General features: G+C 42.0%; 1 protein-coding gene across 1 annotated transcript; it reads right to left on the minus strand.

Annotated features, from left to right (window-relative positions):
- Positions 1 to 1,682: 1,682 nt before the first annotated feature.
- Positions 1,683 to 19,246, minus strand: scarb2c (scavenger receptor class B, member 2c; the record flags this gene model as incomplete). Its single annotated transcript, XM_083657943.1, has 12 exons — positions 1,683 to 1,778; positions 2,741 to 2,893; positions 6,029 to 6,080; positions 7,412 to 7,485; positions 9,034 to 9,152; positions 9,853 to 10,031; positions 13,424 to 13,543; positions 14,565 to 14,656; positions 15,189 to 15,380; positions 15,690 to 15,834; positions 18,430 to 18,587; positions 19,124 to 19,246. The coding sequence occupies 12 exons, from the start codon at positions 19,244 to 19,246 to the stop codon at positions 1,740 to 1,742; spliced, it is 1,446 nt and encodes a 481-aa protein (XP_083514069.1). The 3' UTR covers positions 1,683 to 1,739.
- Between the last annotated feature and the right edge of the window lie 1,600 nt (positions 19,247 to 20,846).

The following is a 20,846-nucleotide window of genomic DNA, read 5'->3' on the forward strand; positions in this document are numbered from 1 at the left end:
TGAGTTGAAGGCCAAGAAGAAGAAGATCAGCTCTTTGAAAGCAAAAGCTCTGAGGTCAACTCAACTCTCCAAAGAAACAGCAAAAGACATTGCAGAGCTGCGTCGGCAGAACAATCTCAACCTAGAGGACAAGGAGAATATGCAGCAGGATAACCCCACAAGTCAGGGAATTCAGGTCTGGAACAGGCCTTCCCAGGGGAGCCCAAGCAGTTTCAGGGGAGGCTCAGAGGCTTTGCCTCACGCCCTCCATGAGGTGCAGGCCACCTCAAGGAAGAGACGCAGAGAGAGCTCGTCAACTGAACAAGCCAACAAGCATCGCAAAATCCAGTTGATCTTCCCTGCAACTCCGCTACCCCAGCCCACCTTCACCGTGCGCAGAGGCTGCACCTGCAAGCAGTCGCATTGCATCAAGAAGTACTGCGAATGCTTCAAGGCCAACGTCGTTTGCTCTGCCCTGTGCAAATGCCTTGGATGTAAGAACTGCGAGCAGAGGCCACACCTGCCCACCTGGACCACACCTGTCACTTCAATTGAGGCGGGAGTTTCTGTGGGAGCGAGTGGACCGTGAGCAGCATGGCAGGTGCAGTGAACCAGCTGATGGGAACGTCAGAGAACGGGCAGGAGGCAGAGAAGGAGAACGGACCAGAGCAAGAGAGAGGCAGCAGGATCAGCTGTACCTGTCCGTTTGATTTTGCACTAATGGAGAATAAAACAACCCAAAATATGGAACTTGACTGGACATTGAACTTCTTGATGCCTGAGTACGAACCCAACTGACATGGTGCATCAGTGGCCTTTATTGTAAGTTTTATTTAAAGTTTAGTTTGACATTTTGATAAATAGCCACTACAACACCTGTTAAATAATCTCACTCGTCTTATTCCTGAAAATTAATTAAACAAATATGATCAGCTGATAGTTGATTCATTTGTGAATCTGCAAATAATATGCACTGACAAAATATTTTACCTGTCCAGGTGATAAAAGCAAAATATTCATTATGAGTGTTTAAAACACCTTAATTCAATTACATAACATTAAAGTATTACGAGCTCCTCTCTACACACACACACACACACACACACACACATCATTCAAGCAGCTCATTCTTCACATTGGGAGGAAATAATTATGTAAGAAGCTGATGGTGCACAACTCGTCACAAGAAGTGGTTAAGGACCGGCCCCCGAAGAGCAAAACAAAATGTGTGACAGACCTCCTTATTTGCATGACGCAACTCGTGGGCCGGTACATTTTGAACGATGCACCAATGGAGGCAGAGAACCGGACTTCCGTTATAGCACAGCCAATCAGAGGCTTACTGCAGCTTTTCCAGTTTCAAAACCCAGAAATGCTGACTTGTGATTCAGACCGCTACGGAGGACTATGAGGGAACATATATATATATATATATATATATATATAATTAAACCATTAGTAATCAAATCAAATAAAAAAATATGAATTTCAACCTCATTCCATCTGACATTCATAGAGAGCATTAACTCCAACCCTGCAACAAATCAAATAAATAGAAGACACTGTCCATTGCACTTTTTCTTCCTAAAACAGTGGATTAAAAGCCAGATTAAAATGTGCAAATGGGATCCTTAAAGGAAAGTGGTACTTGGAGTTGGACGTAAGTCAGAGTTGCTGAACCGTTGAGTTTGTTTGAATTACGAGTTGCGTGCATGGCACTCCTCTTCCTCTCGCCCCACAACTCCACTTCCTGTGCGGTGCTACGACTTGAGCAGTGGCTGTCGCTCGGAAGCAGTGCTCTGAAAAACAGACCGGACACAAAAAGCGACGTTACATCAACATGCCTGCCGACGTTAGACTGTGAAAAAGAGGGAGATTTTCTGGGGTATCGGGAAATACATAATTTCCGATTCCTTCGTTTCATATGAATAAAAAATAAATAAATGTAAATTGGGAGCTTCATGGGAGAAATTACCAATGAGGCGCACAAGAGGAGAAAGGGTTAAAAATAGGGAGACTCCCGCGAAAATCGGGTGTGTTGGCAGGTGTGCATTAAAACATTCTTTAACAAATAAATAAATAAATAAATAATTAATAAATTTAATAAATAACTCTACAAAGAGATGCATAGTTTATTCAATGAAAACCCAGAGGTGAGTTGCCAACTGAGAAATGGCCTTTGTTTTCCCAATATCAATTAGGCAATAAAATGATCATTGTTATTAATTTTGTTGCTGCCATGAACTTACGATAGAACAAACAATGCTAATGTTAAGAAAGTGATCAACCCCTGCAGCACAGAGGACACATTATACAAGGTAAACAGCGCGACTCAGCTGTGTGGTCAGCTGTGTGGTCTAATGGCTCAAAAGGAATTTGCAGACTCCTACGATATGTGCTTTTATATAAACAAAAGATGAACAGAAACGATTCTGTCTGGTCTTGTCACTGACCCAAAGCAGTATGACCCTGTTTGTGGAAAAACAAAATATCCAATTTTAAATATCATCGAATAAGCATGTAAAGAAATGCTGATGTATTTTATAGATGTACTGTACTGAAAATACCTATACCTATTACGTACAGTACATCTACCAGAAGAAGCTTGGTGTTGACATTTTAACAAATGTCAACATGTCAACAAATTTCTATGATATGTTCAAAATGTTATTTCATAACTATTCCATGAGTGAAAAACATCACGACTTCCACATTTTCCGTGACCAAACGAAACCCATTGAGTGACATGTGGAGCTCTCACCTCAGGGACCTTCTGTCGACACATCAGAAGCATGAAGACGGCTCCCAGAAGGATGCCGAGACCAATCAGCATGAAAGGAATGTTCACCACGATGTTCTCCTCCAGAACGACCGCCTGCAGCTTATTGACCGACTGGTCGTCGATGACAGCGCTCTGAAGAGGCGGCAGGAGAGCGAGGTTAAGAGGTGCTGTTCAACACAATAAAAGGATAATACCAGGATAATACCGATTTATTTGGCCATGTCAGAAAAAATGCCAAATAAATTGTTGAAATAGATTCCTTTGTCCTGAAGATTTGCGAGTGCTACCTTGTGCCTTTGGTACTTTATGCTTGAATCTTCATGACTGTTGGGTTAACACCACTAACAAACCACCAGGAAGTTGCATCCTTATAAGGACCTAGCTTATACAAATATATTTTCAGATATTGTTCAATGTGGGGAAAGTATTAACCAAATGAACACCAATGAATTAAAAATAATGAATTAATTGACCTGAGCCTAGATCAGAGGTTCCCAAACTTTTTCTTGTCAAGGACCCCTAAACTCACACAAATTAGACCACGGACCCCCTAAGATTTTGCCCCAGGGTCCCCATCTGATAACACATTTGCTTTGAGATGTTTTATTATTACATAAAGTGTATGAAAGCTGTGCTGGATGTGGGAATTCAGCCGTTTAGACAAGAACACGAAGGAAACTTGAAACTCAAAGTAATACAAGTGTTGCAAGCTGGAAAACGCTGCTAGAAGTCTGCAAAGATTCAGCTGCAGAGACGTATGTCCTTGGACAAGAGTCCACAGTTTGTGAGAAATAGCTTTTTGGGAAACATGTGGTCTCACTCCCTGCTCTGATATGAGCCTTATCTTAAAGAGCCTTATCTTAAACCTTGACAACAAAGGAGTGACTGAGGGAGGGATCTGTGGAATGCAGTTATGTCTACTTTAGAGAGAAAGAGAGAAACCCTTAAACACTTAATAGTTAAGCTATAGTGGTTATATGTTCCATGAAAGACTGTGATTAATAATAACAAATAAATAATCAGTGAATAATTGATTAATGAATAATCAGTTTAAGATGATAAATGCTATAAATTCCTATCACAAAACAAAACCCATGACCGAAATAGTTGTCATTGTGTGCCATTGTGTTACTTAAAGGAACACTCCGCTCATTTTCAACCAGCTTTGTATCATTAGAACATCAGTAGTATATCAGAAAACTGTAAACTGTTTTGAAGTCTGTCATTTAATTTGACAGTTATTGAGTGTTAAAGTGTGGACCAGTGACATCACTGGTCCACACTAACTCAAATTAATAACTCATTAACTCAAATCAACTCTCAATAACTGTCAAACATTCAACTAGTTTGACAGTTATTGAGAGTTGATTTGATTTAATGAGTTATTAATTTGAGTTAGTGTGGACCAGTGATGTCACTGGTCCACACTTTAACACTCAATAACTGTCAAATTAAATGACAGACTTCAAAACAGTTTACAGTTTTCTGAAATACTACTGATGTTCTAATGATACAAAGCTGGTTGAAAATGGGCAGAGTGTTCCTTTAAGGATGGGATAGTGAAAATATATTATCCCCCCTTTTGCTCGGGACCCCCTGGAATCTCCCCAAGGACCCCTGGGGGTCCCCGGACCCCACTTTGAGAACCATTGGTTCTCAAACTGTGGCCCGCGGACCACGGCTCCACCTGGTGGTCCGGCGGGTGTGTGCGTGTCTGTCCGTTTTGAACCAGCTAGTAGCCTAGCCTTAGTGTCATTTAGCCTTTCTGCTGCTAAAGCAAATCTTATTTTATGGGGGGGGGGGGGGGGTGTTGGTATACGCAGTGGAAGTGGTCCGTGGGAAGTTTGGTTTGGTACATAGTGGTACTTGGACAGAAAAGTTTGGGAACCCCTGGACTAGATACATTTGGGTTTTGATACATTTTGGGTTAATTGCCCAGCGCTACCCTCTGATTTTCATGATTCCTGCTGATGTCTACACAGCAGATTTGGAGAGATCAGGGATCGTTTTCCTCTGTTTGGAGGAAGAAGCCATCTGCTGTCATTCCTACTTGTACAATATGAAAAACAACTTCCACAGAGTGGGAGATCGCCCCAGATAGATAATCCATCACAATAAACATGAAGTTTCATCATTCCATTGGGTCCAAGTTGAGTGTTTTCATATCAGTGCCACGTTATGTTCTGCTTTACTTACCGTCAATAAACTGACACATGAAGAAATGAAAGTCTCTGCCAGGCAGGAAGAATCCATCAAACCATGATGTCACCTTACAAACTTTACTTTCTCATCCATGTTTTGATTGTATTTATTTGGGCCGTCTTTGTTAGCCGGGACAGCAGTTAGTTTCAAGCTGTGTTTGGCACTGTAAAGTTTATATTTCCAAAAAGACAAAAAGTGTAACTGTTCCAAAACTTGAATTACATACAGCATGCATTGAAAAATGATTGGGGGAAACTTAAACTAGACGTTGACAGAAGTAAATGGGCTCTATCATCTCCTTTAAGTACAGGAACCCCCCCCCCCCCCAATTAATAATCTTTCCTTTTTAATTTTTTCCTCCCCGATTTTTTTATCCCATTTTTATCCCCCATTAGTGCTAATTTAATGTATTTATCCTGGTTGCTGCTCCACCCTCTGCCAATCTGGGGAGAGCCGAAACTGGCTCCATGCTTCCGCCGAGACATGGGCAGTTAGCCAGCCGCTTCTTTTCACCTGACAGAGGAAGCTTCACCGGTAGGACATAGCACGTGGGAGGATCACGCTATTCCAACCAGTTCCCCTCCCTCTGAACAGGCGCCCCTAACGACCAGAGGAGGCACCACATCAGCAACCAGGATATTGCATGTTTTGGTGAGGGGTTCCTATATGAAGGAACCCCCCAGGGGGCACGGGGAGAACATGCAAACTCCACACAGAAAGGCCCTTTTTGACGACCCCACCCGGGCGGTGGGCACTCGAGGACATGCGGACGGGCACGCATTCCTTCAGCGCTCACAGCGTCCCAGGTGGGAATCGAACCCAGGACCTTCTAGCTGTGAGGCCACAGCTCTACCACTGAGCCACCATGCCCCCCAATCTTTCCCTGTTTTATGATGGTGAGTGATATAGCTTTGCATGCAGTGTGCACACAGGATGATACCAGATGATTCATGGTCTGGGTGCAAGCCTGTTAGGTCAGGTGGAGTCATTCATTTAGAATTTGTAATAAGGTAGCAAGTTGTGACAAGCATGACAACAATGGTGTGTGTGTAAAAATGTCTGTACCTCATTGAGATAAAGCACAGGGACGACCACCGTCCTCACGTTTCCTGTTTGGCTGAAACAGATGATTTTCTCATTTCATTCTCATGTTGATTGTTATTATGAATCAGTGAATGAACGGCAAACAAGAGACAGATCATACAGTAATAACAGCACCGTTATCACCAGTTAACATTTTGGGCATAATGGTGGAGTGGTTTCATACAGTGGACATGACATGATCTTATGTCATTTAGCAGACACTTTTGTCCAAAGTGATTTATAAGTGTCGACAGTAGTCAAACCAACTACTAGTAGTAGCATTTGTAGAATATGTTTTTGTTTTTCTATAAATGACATGTGTGTACAAATAGTTCCAAGTCACACTGGTAGCAAGAGGGACAGCTGTGTGATGGCTATATTTAGATCTGGACCTAAGATTAGCTTGTTTTATTGATCAAATTAGAATAGCCACTATAAACACAACAAGGGAGTTGGACTGTCCAAAAGTCCAGTAATAATGGTGACGAGGGCACAACTGATTTACAATTCTGTGACAGTCATCCACCTCAGAGTTTAGTACTGATTCATCCACCTCAGAGTTCAGTACTGATTCATCCACCTCAGAGTTCAGTACTCATACAGTCATTGCAGCTTAATTGGAGCAGTAACCCAGTGTGATGACATAGAGACACTGCGGAGCGCGCCGTCATCATTCAGAAACCACGCCCAAAATGGGGGGAAACAAAAACAACCCCCCCCCCCCCCCCCAATCCTGGTGTTCTCCTATGTCACGTGTTGCACACAAAGATCGTATATACGGAAGATGAACACTCCAACTTACTTCTTGACAGCTAGATCCACATTTTTCTTCTCGCCAATTCTCAATGGCTTCCTTGTTTTGCTCAGGAGTACAAAAAAACCTTAATTGGCGATTTTGTACATTTGTTGTCTGCGCGGCGCACCACACAACAGCTTTTAGCTATGTTTAAATTCAAGGAAAATTACGCTGGTGTTTGGAAGTGAATGGAGAGCTTTCCCCCATGATGGGCGTGGCCTATTTGAGAGCTTTCCCCCATGACGGGCGTGGCCTATTTCATGCATAGTAGGGTTTAAAAAGAAAAGGGGGGATCTCACAATAGCATTTACTGCAAATAGCGTTGCAGCATAACGACATTGGAGCATAGTGTGGCAGTAAAGGAAAGATTGTTTACCCTATTTAACCTAAAACAACAACAACAACAACAACAACAACAACAACAACAACAACAACAACAACAACAACAACAACAAAATCATAAAATGAAATGATTTTTTTTGATACGCAGAGGAACATCAGTGACTGAACAGTAGCTCAGAACAGTGAAGAGCCTTCAGATCAACATGAGGTTAAGAAGAGCTGATTACCTGAAGGTGGGGATTTTCTCCACGTAGACGTTGACCTGGAGCTTCTTGGCTGCTTGCAGGACTATCCCTGTCAGCTGGAACACAGAGATACAACTATGTTAGGGACCATCTGTAAAGTAACAGTGCTGTCCTGTGTGTAGTACTATAGTCTGTTAGGGACCATCTGTAAAGTAACAGTACTGTCCTGTGTGTAGTACTATAGTCTGTTAGGGACCATCTATAAACTAACAGTGCTGACCTGTGTGTAGTACTATAGTCTGTTAGGGACCATCTATAAACTAACAGTGCTGACCTGTGTGTAGTACTATAGTCTGTTAGGGACCATCTATAAACTAACAGTGCTGACCTGTGTGTAGTACTATAGTCTGTTAGGGACCATCTGTAAAGTAACAGTACTGTCCTGTGTGTAGTACTATAGTCTGTTAGGGACCATCTATAAACTAACAGTGCTGACCTGTGTGTAGTACTATAGTCTGTTAGGGACCATCTATAAACTAACAGTGCTGACCTGTGTGTAGTACTATAGTCTGTTAGGGACCATCTATAAACTAACAGTGCTGTCCTGTGTGTAGTACTATAGTCTGTTAGGGACCATCTATAAACTAACAGTGCTGACCTGTGTGTAGTACTATAGTCTGTTAGGGACCATCTATAAACTAACAGTGCTGTCCTGTGTGTAGTACTATAGTTTGTTAGGGACCATCTATAAACTAACAGTGCTGACCTGTGTGTAGTACTATAGTCTGTTAGGGACCATCTATAAACTAACAGTGCTGACCTGTGTGTAGTACTATAGTCTGTTAGGGACCATCTATAAAGTAACAGTGCTGACCTGTGTGTAGTACTATAGTCTGTTAGGGACCATCTATAAACTAACAGTGCTGACCTGTGTGTAGTACTATAGTCTGTTAGGGACCATCTGTAAAGTAACAGTGCTGATCTGTGTGTAGTACTATAGTCTGTTAGGGACCATCTATAAACTAACAGTGCTGACCTGTGTGTAGTACTATAGTCTGTTAGGGACCATCTGTAAAGTAACAGTGCTGATCTGTGTGTAGTACTATATAGTCTCACTTGCCAGAGCCTCCCTCGTTCAATTCCTGGATACCTATGGGATCATGATTATGTTACTTGATCCCATAGACACTCAACAACTGAGCTAAGTTAGGCTGATATTGCTGCTTGACACACTTCAGACAGCCAGGCATTTATTAGTTTCTGATTCTGGGAAATTGGGAAGAACCGTCAAATTCCCCAAAACTACAGAATCTCTGAACTATCTCTTTAACCAAATCACACACATTTAGGCTATTCTATGAGATCTCCCTTCAATAACTAATGTTATATTGTTTCCCTTCCATTCGCTGAGCCTCCCCTGAAACTGCTTGGAGCCTCCCTGGGGAGGCCCGCCTCCCACTTTGAAAACCTCTCATCTATTACCATCAAGCTAGCTGCTGCAATGTTGGGATAGCTCACCATCTAGTGGTAAATGTGAAAGCCAACCCATCTCACTGACCAGACAGTTTATACCGTTTGTCTTAAAATCGGCTCCCCACACTGTCACTCAATTTTCCACATGTAATGAAAATACATAAATAAAATGTAAAAATCACAAGTCGTACCGGGTGGATGACAATGGTGGTCTGGTGCTGCTGCTTGTTAGGCTTCATGCCAACCACACCCTGAACATATTTCTCCTCTGCCTGGTAGAAATGTGGTGAAGACATGATGATCGGCGCACCTAAACAGACAACAGATACAGTTAAGATCATAGCATGGGTACGGTGGTGCAGTGGTAAGCGCTGTCGCCTCACAGCTCGAAGGTCCTGGGTTCGATTCCCACCTGGGACGCTGTGGGCGCTGGAGTTATGACCCCCCCATATCTTCAGTGCCTACTGCCCAGGTGGGCTATCTCGTCGAAAGGGCCTTTCTGTGTGGAGTTTGCATGTTCCTCCGTACATAACCCCCCACTAAAAACATGCAGAAGATCGTCATCCGACCAGTGACGACAACATCTGAAGTTGGTCCAATGATGGTCCAATGAAGGTCCCCGGGCGCTGGAAAGAAATAGCGACCACTGCTCCTGGCCTGCCCCCTGGAGGAAAGGACAAGCCTGGATGGGTCAAATGCAGAGGACATATTTCACCGGCCACCGTCAGCATGAGTGTGTGTTGTGGCCGCATGCATGTGTTGTAGTGTGTTCGTGTGACAATAAAGACGGGCTGCCGTCTGAAATCGTGTTTAAATCGTGTTTAGTATGGAAGATATTACGCAGAGCAGGTTCATAAAGAGAAAAACAAGAGCGCTCCTGTAAAGACTGTGCTTTTTCCTCACTATGAAACAAACAACAGAACAACATTCACATTTGTCACACAAAACAAAACAGGTTTAAAAATGTGTCTTTCAATAAATAGCAAAATGATTCATCATCAACTGCCCACCTTGTTTGCAGCCGCTGACGTTGAGCAGGCCGGAGCCCAGGCAGTTGCCAGCAGGCACGCAGAAGCCTGAGTTGTCTGGGTTCACAGTGTGGTTGGCAAACACCATGGAGGGAGGAACGAAGAGCCAGGCGGAGATGCCCTTCACACTCACATCCTCCTCATACAGAGCATACATGGACCTGGGAAAGAGAGTTGGATATTATGCAGGTGAATCTCTGCTAGATCAGACGTACAAATCTAGCCGTGTACCTCCTGTCCACTCAACCCCATACTACACTATCGCCTCTTCTATGTAGACCATTGGTGGTCCTCGGGGCTTTTTTTTTTTTTGACAGACAACAACAACCCTGAGGAGTAGCCGGATTTGGCCGATTTTCAGAAATATTGCGATATTTGGGAAACGTCACAATTTTGAGCATTTACTTTCAGAGGCTGCAGCAGGCTCAGTTTTAAAGCCAGAGTGAAGTTTCTGGTATGACATGAAACTAGAAGACCTAAGGAATCGATCATGACATGCTAGTTTGTCAGGAAGGTAGCTAAATAACACTCCAAATTTAGGCAGAATTTTGGTGAGGGGGAAGAAAACATTTTCAAATGTGTCCTCTTTGTCACAGCCTAATGTTGGCAAGTGTGTGTGTGTCCGTTTTGAACCAGCTAGTAGCCTTATTGTTATTTAGCCTTTCTGCTGCTATTGCATGGTTAAATCAGCAGGTTTTATTTTATGGGGGGGGGGGTATACGCAGTGGAAGTGGTCCCTGGGAAATTTGGTTTGCTACATTGTGGTACTTGGACGGAAACGTTTTGGGAACCCCTGATGTAGACCATCATGGTTTCCCGACTACCCTCTGCCTTTAGCATCAGATGGAGCGATTCCATTTCTCAAGAAACCTACCCTCAAACAGTTGTAATGCTCAATACAGTATCAGCTGTGCGGTGAGTCGGTGACATAGCGCTACTAGCTTAGAAATACATGTAAAGTTCATGGCACTACTATCTTAGAAATAGATGTAAAGTTCATGGCACTACTAGCTTAGAAATACATGTAAAGTTCATGGCACTACTATCTTAGAAATACATGTAAAGTTCATGGCACTACTAGCTTAGAAATACATGTAAAGTTCATGGCACTACTAGCTTAGAAATACATGTAAAGTTCATGGCACTACTAGCTTAGAAATACATGTAAAGTTCATGGCACTACTAGCTTAGAAATACATGTGAAGTTCATGGCACTACTAGCTTAGAAATACATGTAAAGTTCATGGCACTACTAGCTTAGAAATACATGTGAAGTTCATGGCACTACTAGCTTAGAAATACATGTAAAGTTCATGGCACTACTAGCTTAGAAATACATGTAAAGTTCATGGCACTACTAGCTTAGAAATACATGTGAAGTTCATGGCACTACTAGCTTAGAAATACATGTAAAGTTCATGGCACTACTAGCTTAGAAATACATGTGAAGTTCATGGCACTACTATCTTAGAAATACATGTAATAATAATAATAATAATGATTGGATTTATATAGCGCCTTTCCAAGGCTCAAAGCGCTGACACAGGATCATTATTCGTTCACACCATTCGTACCGGTGGTTCAGAAGCGTGGCAGCCACACATTGGCGCTCAACGGCCCCTCCGAACCACCATCATTCATGTCTACATTCATACCAATCATACCAATCATACCATTCATGTCTACATTCATACCAATCATACCAATCATACGAGGCCAAGGACACAACGACAGCAGCTGGGAGGGAGCGGGGATCGAACCGCCAACCCTTGCGTCATTGGCCGACCCGCTCTACCTCCTGAGCTAAAGCCGCCTCCCAGACTGAATGCCACACATAGAAACACACCACTGCCTTGGCAGCTCAATGTTGTTGGAAGTAGTGCCATGTAAAGTTCATGGCACTACTAGCTTAGAAATACATGTAAAGTTCATGGCACTACTAGCTTAGAAATACATGTGAAGTTCATGGCACTACTAGCTTAGAAATACAATTACAATACAAATACAATATAATTCCAACCCTCCGCCCCCCCAGCAGATATCTTCCAACAACATTGAGCTGCCAAGGCAGTGGTGTGTTTCTATGTGTGGTATTCAGTCAGTCTGGGAAATCCCCTGATCTCTAGAAAGCATTAGCTCAAGTTGGCTGGCTGACTCAACAGGAAGTAGAATTTGTCTCTGTTGCTACTGTAGGTCATTACTGGGTCGGCCTACTTGCTGGAGTAGTAAAGTAGGTTTCATTACACAGGAGTAGTACTGACGTAACTAACTGTTTTCCAGTTATTAGTCAGAGTTTATTTCTAGGGAAACGGAGTTAACACAGGCAAAATGTGTTTGTTTGTTTGTTTTGTGAGTGAATTGATCCACAATATGGATACATTCTGATTTGATCTTTGATTTTGTTGGTAACCCAAGAGTGAGGGAAACGCTGAACTGCACTAGTTTTGTATTAAATCATGGTTTAATATTAATATGGTGGAGCCTTTTCGCCCTGGCTCTCTTATCTAAAGCAGTGGTTCTCAAATGGGGGTCCGGGGACCCACAGGGGTCCGTGGCACTTTGCCAGGGGGTCCGCGAAAAGTTTTCAGGAAAACATTTTTTTGTGTGCAAAAGCTTCATAGTTCAACAAAAATATTTTATGCTTTAAATCTAAAATGGTTCATGGATTACATTCTAATCTAAGACCTATCAATTTGAAAGTCAAGCACGTTACCGTGGAAACAATTAAGCTTAACCCAAAATCACAAATCAGAATGAGGGGGTCCCCGGTATATTTTCTATCATGTAAGGGCTCCTTGGCTAAAAAACATTTGAGAACCTCTTATCTAAAGCATCCTAAGGGATGCACATTTTATTGCCAGGGTTTAATTTAGTGGAGCCAGAGGACAAATCAATTCTGTAAAACTGAATATGTGGAACAAAACTGCAAAGTTTAGAAAAACAGTCTGTGACATTGAGGGTTCAATCTTGTACATGAGCTTAGCGGTAAGCTGATTAATTGAAAACCTGCATGGCCTAAACAATTAGACCTGAAACAGCCTGACATTGGCGTTATTCAAGAGGCTGACGTTAGCCAAGCTAAATCGCTATCCTACCCAGACCTGAATAATGCTGAGGGAAAGGCTTAGGCAGACATTCTTAGAATGTTCAGACTGGAAAAAACAATGGTCAGTGAAAAGGAAAGCAGCAAAATACACAACCACACATCAGCTTAAAGCGGCTTGACCCCACAACGGTACTTTTCAGTGTCTTTTCTCTGGTGACCCACATTGTAAAAAGAACTTACACAAGACCCAAACTAATTCTGTGGACAAATATAGAGGCTCATGTGCCACCCCGTTTTTGAGCTGTTAATCTACTAGTCTATCAGGGAGATTTGGAAATATTATATCAGCCGAACAACGCCTGCAGCCTTCATATAAAGGTATTTATAACATGAACATATATATTTGCTGCCTTCTCTAGAATACGTTTTTATATACTAAATTGTATCTTCTGTACACTATCTGTGGTGGTCTCAGGCCTCAGCGGAACAGTTCGCTCCTCCACCCACCTGCACAGATCTGAGGAGAACATGTAGAGCGTCTCGTTCTTGGTGATGATTGGATGGAAAGAAGCTCCGTTGGTTCCATTGATCAGGTTACACTCATCACTCGTCCAGTAGTTCACTGACCTACGTGCATAAAGAAAAACAATACAGTCAATATGAATGCATGTATTTTACACAGGCACTTTTCAAAAAGCTGTGATTGGATGAACCATCTGTCTATCACGGGCTCGCTTCCATGCTCGTGTCTCGCTGGCGTGACGTCACACCTAAAGCCCGCCCGTAGCTGCCTCGTAGGAGGCTGATTGGTGCGAACCACACTGGTGGTTCAGATTCAAACCAATAGATTGGAGCGTGACAAGATGGATTTGTCATGTGATCGTGATGTCATGGTTATCAAGCATGATCAAACAAGCCCCGCCCCTGACTCCTTCACATTACCCAATCACTGGAATTGTTTGTGTTAAGGTGCGTTCACACCGACCTATTAAAGTTTTTCGCTGGCATCGAGTTTACATACAAAGTCAATGCAAACAAGCGATTGAGCGTATATTCGCCCGGGAGAAAAATCGCTGGGCGTCCGAGCAACAGAGACAGAGCAATAGGGCGAAAATTCGCTCGTCGCCCGAGATGAAATATCCCAACTCGAGCGAAATTCGGCTGCCATCAGTCGCTCGCAGTTCAACGCTGATTGGCTGCCGTGTGAGAGTGAGTCAAGGATCACACTGGCTTGGAACAAACCGCTGGTTTATTGTGTGGCAACAAACCGCATTGACAGCTGATTGACAGGCTGACAGCTGACATGAAGTGAAGTCTGTACTACCGGTATAGAGGTCGCGTTAGGAGGAGCACGCTGATAGGCTTAGCTTGTAAACAACTACGGTGGCTCGTAGTGGACAAACATCATGACATTGCGTAACATTATAGCCCCCAGATGTCCGTCAATTATTGTGCCTGTTGATGAGCGATTTAAACACAGCGACAGAGTGATTCCAAAGGGTTGAATCGAGCGACAGAGAGAAAAACAAATATCTCGGTGTGAACACAGCTTTAGCCAACATGATTGATCTACAAACTACAAAACAAGAGATAGGTCTATCAATTTGTGTTGGTGGGGGGCAGGATTTCAAAAGTCTGACACAATTACCTTTCACCCTTCCATGTATCTATTCTAGCAAAGTCCTTGTAGTTGTCCTGGCCAGTGAAGAACACATAATTTCCGTCATTGGTAGCGTTGGCCTGTACGAAACAAGAACAGAAACAAGAACAGAAACAATGTGAACAAACAGCGCTCTCATAACAAAGCTTAAACATGATGAATGCTCAACCTGATACTGTAATATGAAATCTGAAATTCTACGTTTTCGTTTATTGTAGAATGGCTTCTGTAAAATTATCCCACTGTTTCTTTGGTACCATTTTATGGATATTATAAAGTCTACGACAACTGTTTAAATTGAATTAAATTAAAGTGTTGCTTATAAACCATAAATCTGCAGTCAATTAAAGATAACGCCTAATTTAAAAGGTGAATGCGGTAAATAAAAATAAAATGGTGTGACTATTTTAGTGTTAATAGTCAAATGGCTACTTGGAGTCTTACAATCTTTTGCCCAGCACACATCATGCCATCATGACTCTGAACCTTCCAGCCTGTTCACAGTATTTGTATGTATTTGCACAGTATTTGTATGTATTTCCACAGTATTTGTATGTATTTGCACAGCATTTGTCTGTATTTGCATGTACAGTGTATTTGTGTAAATGAGACCTTGTAGAAGAGCCCAAAGACATCATCCAGGTCATGTTGGAAGACTTTAAGAGCCTTGAGGAGAGCGTCCTCGTATCCCCACAGCAGCTCTCCTGCGGTCCGGGTGGTGAACAGGCCTTCACCAAGGGACTTCATGTAGGCAGAGACCAGATCGGCAAATATAGGCTGGTCCTTGAATTTCTCCATCACGGTCTACCAGGAAGGAAGGGATGTTAAGACCAAAGCAAACAAAAAAAAAAGAAATAAAAACCCTCATGAGTGCCTTAAAGGGATCATGGAATAACAGAAATAATTTACTTTCATAGTACCATTGGGGGGGATGGGGGTGTATATCAAAAGTCAACTTTTCCGCTATTTATCATCTGAGCTACATCAGTGTGTGTGTCCATGTCAACTGAGAAGATGATGACTAACTATGACAGATCAGGGTATATATATATATATATATATATATATATATTAAGGGTACTGGTTATTTGTTGATGAGTTTCTGTGACGCACCAATGCGGGGATGTTCACTGTCCGGATGAGGTCTCTCTCTGAGCCTCGGGACATGTTGGGCTGGAATATGTAGGTCTTCGTGTTGACAGCTGCTACTCTGGTGCCATTATCCAGGAAGTCCACTTCCTCCATAGGCCGGTACTCCCTGTGAAGGAAAACATCACAGTCAACTGGGGGGAAAGTTGAGCGTCAATTTTGGATCGTTTTAGACATAACAAGATTTCTCAAAATAGCAAAGCTCAGGGTTACCAACCCACACAGATCTTTCTAGGTCATAGTGCTGTGTGACATTTTAAGACAAAAATATGATGTGCGATATGTTAGGATGACTTAATAGGCTCTAAAATTGATTTAAAAAAATCTAGCTCCACTCCTATTTGATAAACCAGACCATATCAGTGACAGATAGGTCGGTCTATACTCCTATGAGGCTTTATTTGAAACGTGTACTTCTTGAAAACTGCCCATTGCTTCTGATATTTTGACCAGAAGAAGGCATTATTTTACGACATTGTTTGTTGGTGGGAGAATTTTTGTTGTCGTTGCAAAAATACATTAATTTATTTGGTTGAGGTTTCTTATCAAGTTCAGAGCATATTTTAATCAAATGGAGCGCTTGTTTATGTCAATGTTTTATAACAGGGCAGTGCTGCTAGGTGGCATGAGGTTTCATGAAGGTTAGTGGAGTGGTACTCATATCCACCAGTCTACTTAAGCATCATTATTTTGAATTATTATTATTATTATAAAACACTCACACAGCTTCTCAAAAATTGATGTTGGTGCACCTCCTCTGTGCCGGGTTTACTGTACATCAAAACCTTTTGTGTTCTTGAAGACTTCTGTACATTTCATTCAGGTTCATGCAATCCACGTGCATCCATAAATAACAGCGGAGACTCTACTGATTTATGGACTGAAACAACAGGTTTTTTGTTAGAATATAATATGTTAGGAATTTGATGTATTTGAATTCCTTTGAGAGCAGACATCATTCTGCAGAGTGAATTGGTTGGAACATTTACATGAATTGAATTTTAGATCATAGCTCTTTCAAAAATAAATGCGCAACCAAACACACGTATCCTGTTAAAGAGGCTGACTGGCAGCTTTAATGCTTTTACTGGTATAATCTACCAAATAGTCTGGTCTGTTTGGAAGTATCCAAACAACATAGCATACATACATACTGGAAGTATTTTGATTATATATAGGCCTAAATGTATTGTAATTTTAGTTCTAGTCTCTTAAACTTAACTTACTTTTCTTTCAGGCTAACTTAGTAACTTTCTCCAAGACAAAGGCCATTGCTATTATACAGTAGTTATTATAGTTCAAACCATTGACATATTTAAACAATCTGTAGGGATTTGTGGTAGCTAATGGACTTAAATCCTTTGTCGAGCATTTTCTCTCTCTCAGTGTATTGCATTGCAATGCATAAATAGCAGAAGAGAACAGGATACATGTATGCAATGTGTCTGTGATCTAAAGGATGTTGAAAATGAGTTTCATTTCATGTTTTATTGTACTCAATATGATGATTTGAGGATTTCCTTATTTGACGAAATGCAAAAGAAAAGACCTGCAGCCTGTTGCACCAGCTGAACGTAAGTTCTGTCTTAAGTTAGGGTGTAAAGTCCACACTAACTGCTACGTTCAAACTAGTTAGTTTGACACTAAAGTTGTGTCTTTGTTGAGTTGCACCACGGAGACGTAAGTTACATCTTAACTAGTAGACCCTAAAGTCCATACTAACCAAAATAGTGTCGCAGACAATGACGTGTACAGTATCTGTGACCAATCAGTGAAAAGCACGGTGGAAACGGTGTTTATTTATGGTTGTTTAAGTAAGTGGAGTGAAAACAGGACATGTTGCCCACCGCAAATTAGTGCTTTCATATTTCATCAACACTAACCAAATGAGAACGTTATTGAGTAACGTTCGTTTAGGTTCATATTACTGTTAACGTTTATCTGTGAGCTCTTTATCAGTATTGTAGGCTAATTTACCACCATCCTGCCTCGCTAAATTGTTGCGGTTATTTTAATTTGTATGCAGTGCTGCAGCTTGTGGGAAACAAAAGCGTGAGTCATAAATATCAAAGGGTGTAATAATTGATGACGGAGAACACGTTACCGACGCAAAACAACGATGCGCCACGGTGTCAAGTTGCAATCCGTGCCAACTGCTATTTTACGGAGGACTTTACACCTAGTAAGACGTAGGTGTAAAATTTAAGTTCTAACTTATGCCTACGTTGTAACTATTTCACTTGGTGCAACCCAAATATTTTTAGTAGTGCGTAAACTGGGACTTAGTGAGACTTTACGTTCAAACTAGCTTACGTTTCAACTTACGCACAGCTGGTGCAACCCACTGCTGAGCTCTTCTGGGCAGATGATGGCCAGAAGTTTGAGTGGTTTTTTAACACTGAGGTATTTAAGACTGCTAACTTTATTTCTATGGCATGGAATAGAAGGCAAGCACAGCTCTTTAAGTAGGTTCAGGCTGTGGTTTTCATGCTGTACAACTTCACTGTATGTATTTTTGGGGTGTTTTTGTTGGTTTTATTATGTTTGATCATTGCTTGTTTAAATGATGAACAGTAAAAGTGTCCTGTAAGACCATATGGGCCGGGCCTCATTGGAAGCATGACACTTAAAGAAAGAAAATCAATCAATCAAAAAATGTATAATGTCAGCTATTGTTTGTTTTGCCCTTGTCTAATCGTGTCACCTGTAAGTGTACGGTCCAATCTCCACCACAGCGGGCTTGTCCCCAACCATCACCTCCTCTGGATTGGTCAGATTGAAGAAGTAGAACTGCATGTAGACAGGCGGGGGTGGATTCTCCCAGGCCTCAAATGAATCTGTACCATTCTTCAAAACCACTATCTATTGGGGACAAAGGTCAGTGCTTACTCATCACTACATCCCACACAGATGACACACATCATATGACAAACTCTCCCAGTTCTGCAGATACCTTCTGTCAATGGTGATCAAATCAGCACTTATGTCCTCCTCCATTCATTTCATGTTAAATGAATCTGAACAACTACAGTCAGTGGACAAGCTAGTTCGGCGAGCTAACTAATTGTTCCACATTATTTTGCACTACATGATTGTACGAAAACGCAACTTTAGCACATTTTCAACAACTTAATGAATCAGTCCTGGGTCATGCATTCGTGACCTCGCATGATTACATCAATCAACTTCAGAAAGACAGCTTTAACGTTACGTGGAAAAAAAGCGACCAGTCAACTATTAGCTAAACAAGCTAATTCGGTGCCCACAGAACGTGTCATGCTCTCTCTGCTGTTGTTCTGTCAAATCAAGCTAACTAACATTAGCTGTCGCCAAAACATTAACTAAACACTGACCTAAATATTGGCAGTGAGGGAGTAAACTAGTTAGCTTTCGCCTACCTTCTTAACCATGGAGTCCAGGAGATTTGGAAACACATTCGATAAGACCAACGAGATTCCCCCAATTAAAAGTAATATAGAAAAAACCCCGGTGCTGTAGATGCAACATGATTTCAGCGACATAATTTACACGACGTGTAAACAACTATAGCAGCAGCTCACGATGACAACTAGTACTACAAGCCTGCCCGTGTTTTCGTTTCGATGAATGGTTTCGATGCAAACCAAGAGCAACACAACTTGAACAAAATACACTCCACCCCCACTTCCGTTTTCGCCCAGTCTATGGTCGACAGACTAGACGAAATGGAGGGAAGAAAGTGTCTATCTTAGTAACTGTGCACTCTTTGTTATGAATTACGTCATACTCACATGGCACCCGCGTCATTCATGTAAGAACCTCCTTTTTAAAAATGTGGCTTGCAATTCCATGCATATTACGCATGGTTTTACAGGGCGGGATGACTTTTTTTGAGAGCCTGTCCTACTAGAGTAGCCTACCTACCATCCATAATGTAACTTTAGTGACATGGGTGAGTGGTGGTGAAGACGCAGATTCATAATTGATCATTTTTACCTGGCTGTAGGGATCAAAGGGCACTTTGACGCCCTACAGGTAAGCTTGGCAGCAGCTGCCATCAGCGCAGGTGGATTGGAGACTCTAGACTCATTTCACAGCAACATGTTGAGGTGGTAAAGCAGGAAGTAAAGCAGGTGTGTAACCAATATTAATGATGGTTGCAACTTGCATTACATTTGGTGTTCCAGTGCCAGGGCCCTCATTAATAGTATTGGTTACACTTGGATTACTTCCTGCTTTATCACCTAAAAAAACGGTTGCTGCGAAAGTGGCCTTGAATGGGAAGTGGAACAGAATGAGAAGTGTTGACTGTCTGTCTTTCTGTGTTCGCCCTGGGTGTTTCCCCGCTCCCCGCTCTTATAGGTCTGGGTGATGATGCCATAAGTTATAATTTAAATCTTAACTCTCTCATTGCACAACAAAACACTGTAATTATAGGCTCATTAGATGAAGACTGAAACCCAAATGCACACAATGTGACATTTGTAAAAAATAAAAATAAATAAATAAATCTATGTATCATCCTGTATTTCTGTGTGTGCTTAGTTACAATATGCATGCACCCATGATTTCCAGCACAAACTGCAGTATGCAGTGGACATCATAAAGTGAACACACACATCCACAAAACCACCATGAAGTTTGAGGTGATAAATCACAGTTGGCCTGTAGATGTCAGTGTCTGGAGGCTTATCCAGGCACCACACTACCTCCTTTGACCTTTCCTCACATACAGCCGGGCCGGCCTGAATCTACAAACTAGCTACACGCTATAGTTCCTGTTGAGTCAAAAGGTGAAGGGACACACCTTGGCTATTGACTGATGTGCAGTGCATGTAACAGTTAGCCTACTGAATGAAAAAGCTAACAAAACAACAATCAGTAGATTATAAACCAGTAAGACCACTATCATTAGCCTGCAGTTATACTCAACTTGCTTTGCCCGGAGGCCACTTTTGCAAAATGACAGGAGGCCAGGGGCCAGTTAATAAACAAACATTAATAATATACATTTTTCTGTAGCGGATTATAGGTATTTGGGGTGTCAGCCGGAGTTTAGTCTGACAATTTTGTGCACACAGGATAGGTTAAGTTAAGTTAGTTAGTAGGCCTAAGTACCTGGGTGGTGAGCAGGTGGCGATA

The sequence above is a fragment of the Poromitra crassiceps genome (assembly GCF_964638095.1).
Source record: "Poromitra crassiceps genome assembly, chromosome: 21".
Classification (NCBI taxonomy): domain Eukaryota; kingdom Metazoa; phylum Chordata; class Actinopteri; order Beryciformes; family Melamphaidae; genus Poromitra; species Poromitra crassiceps.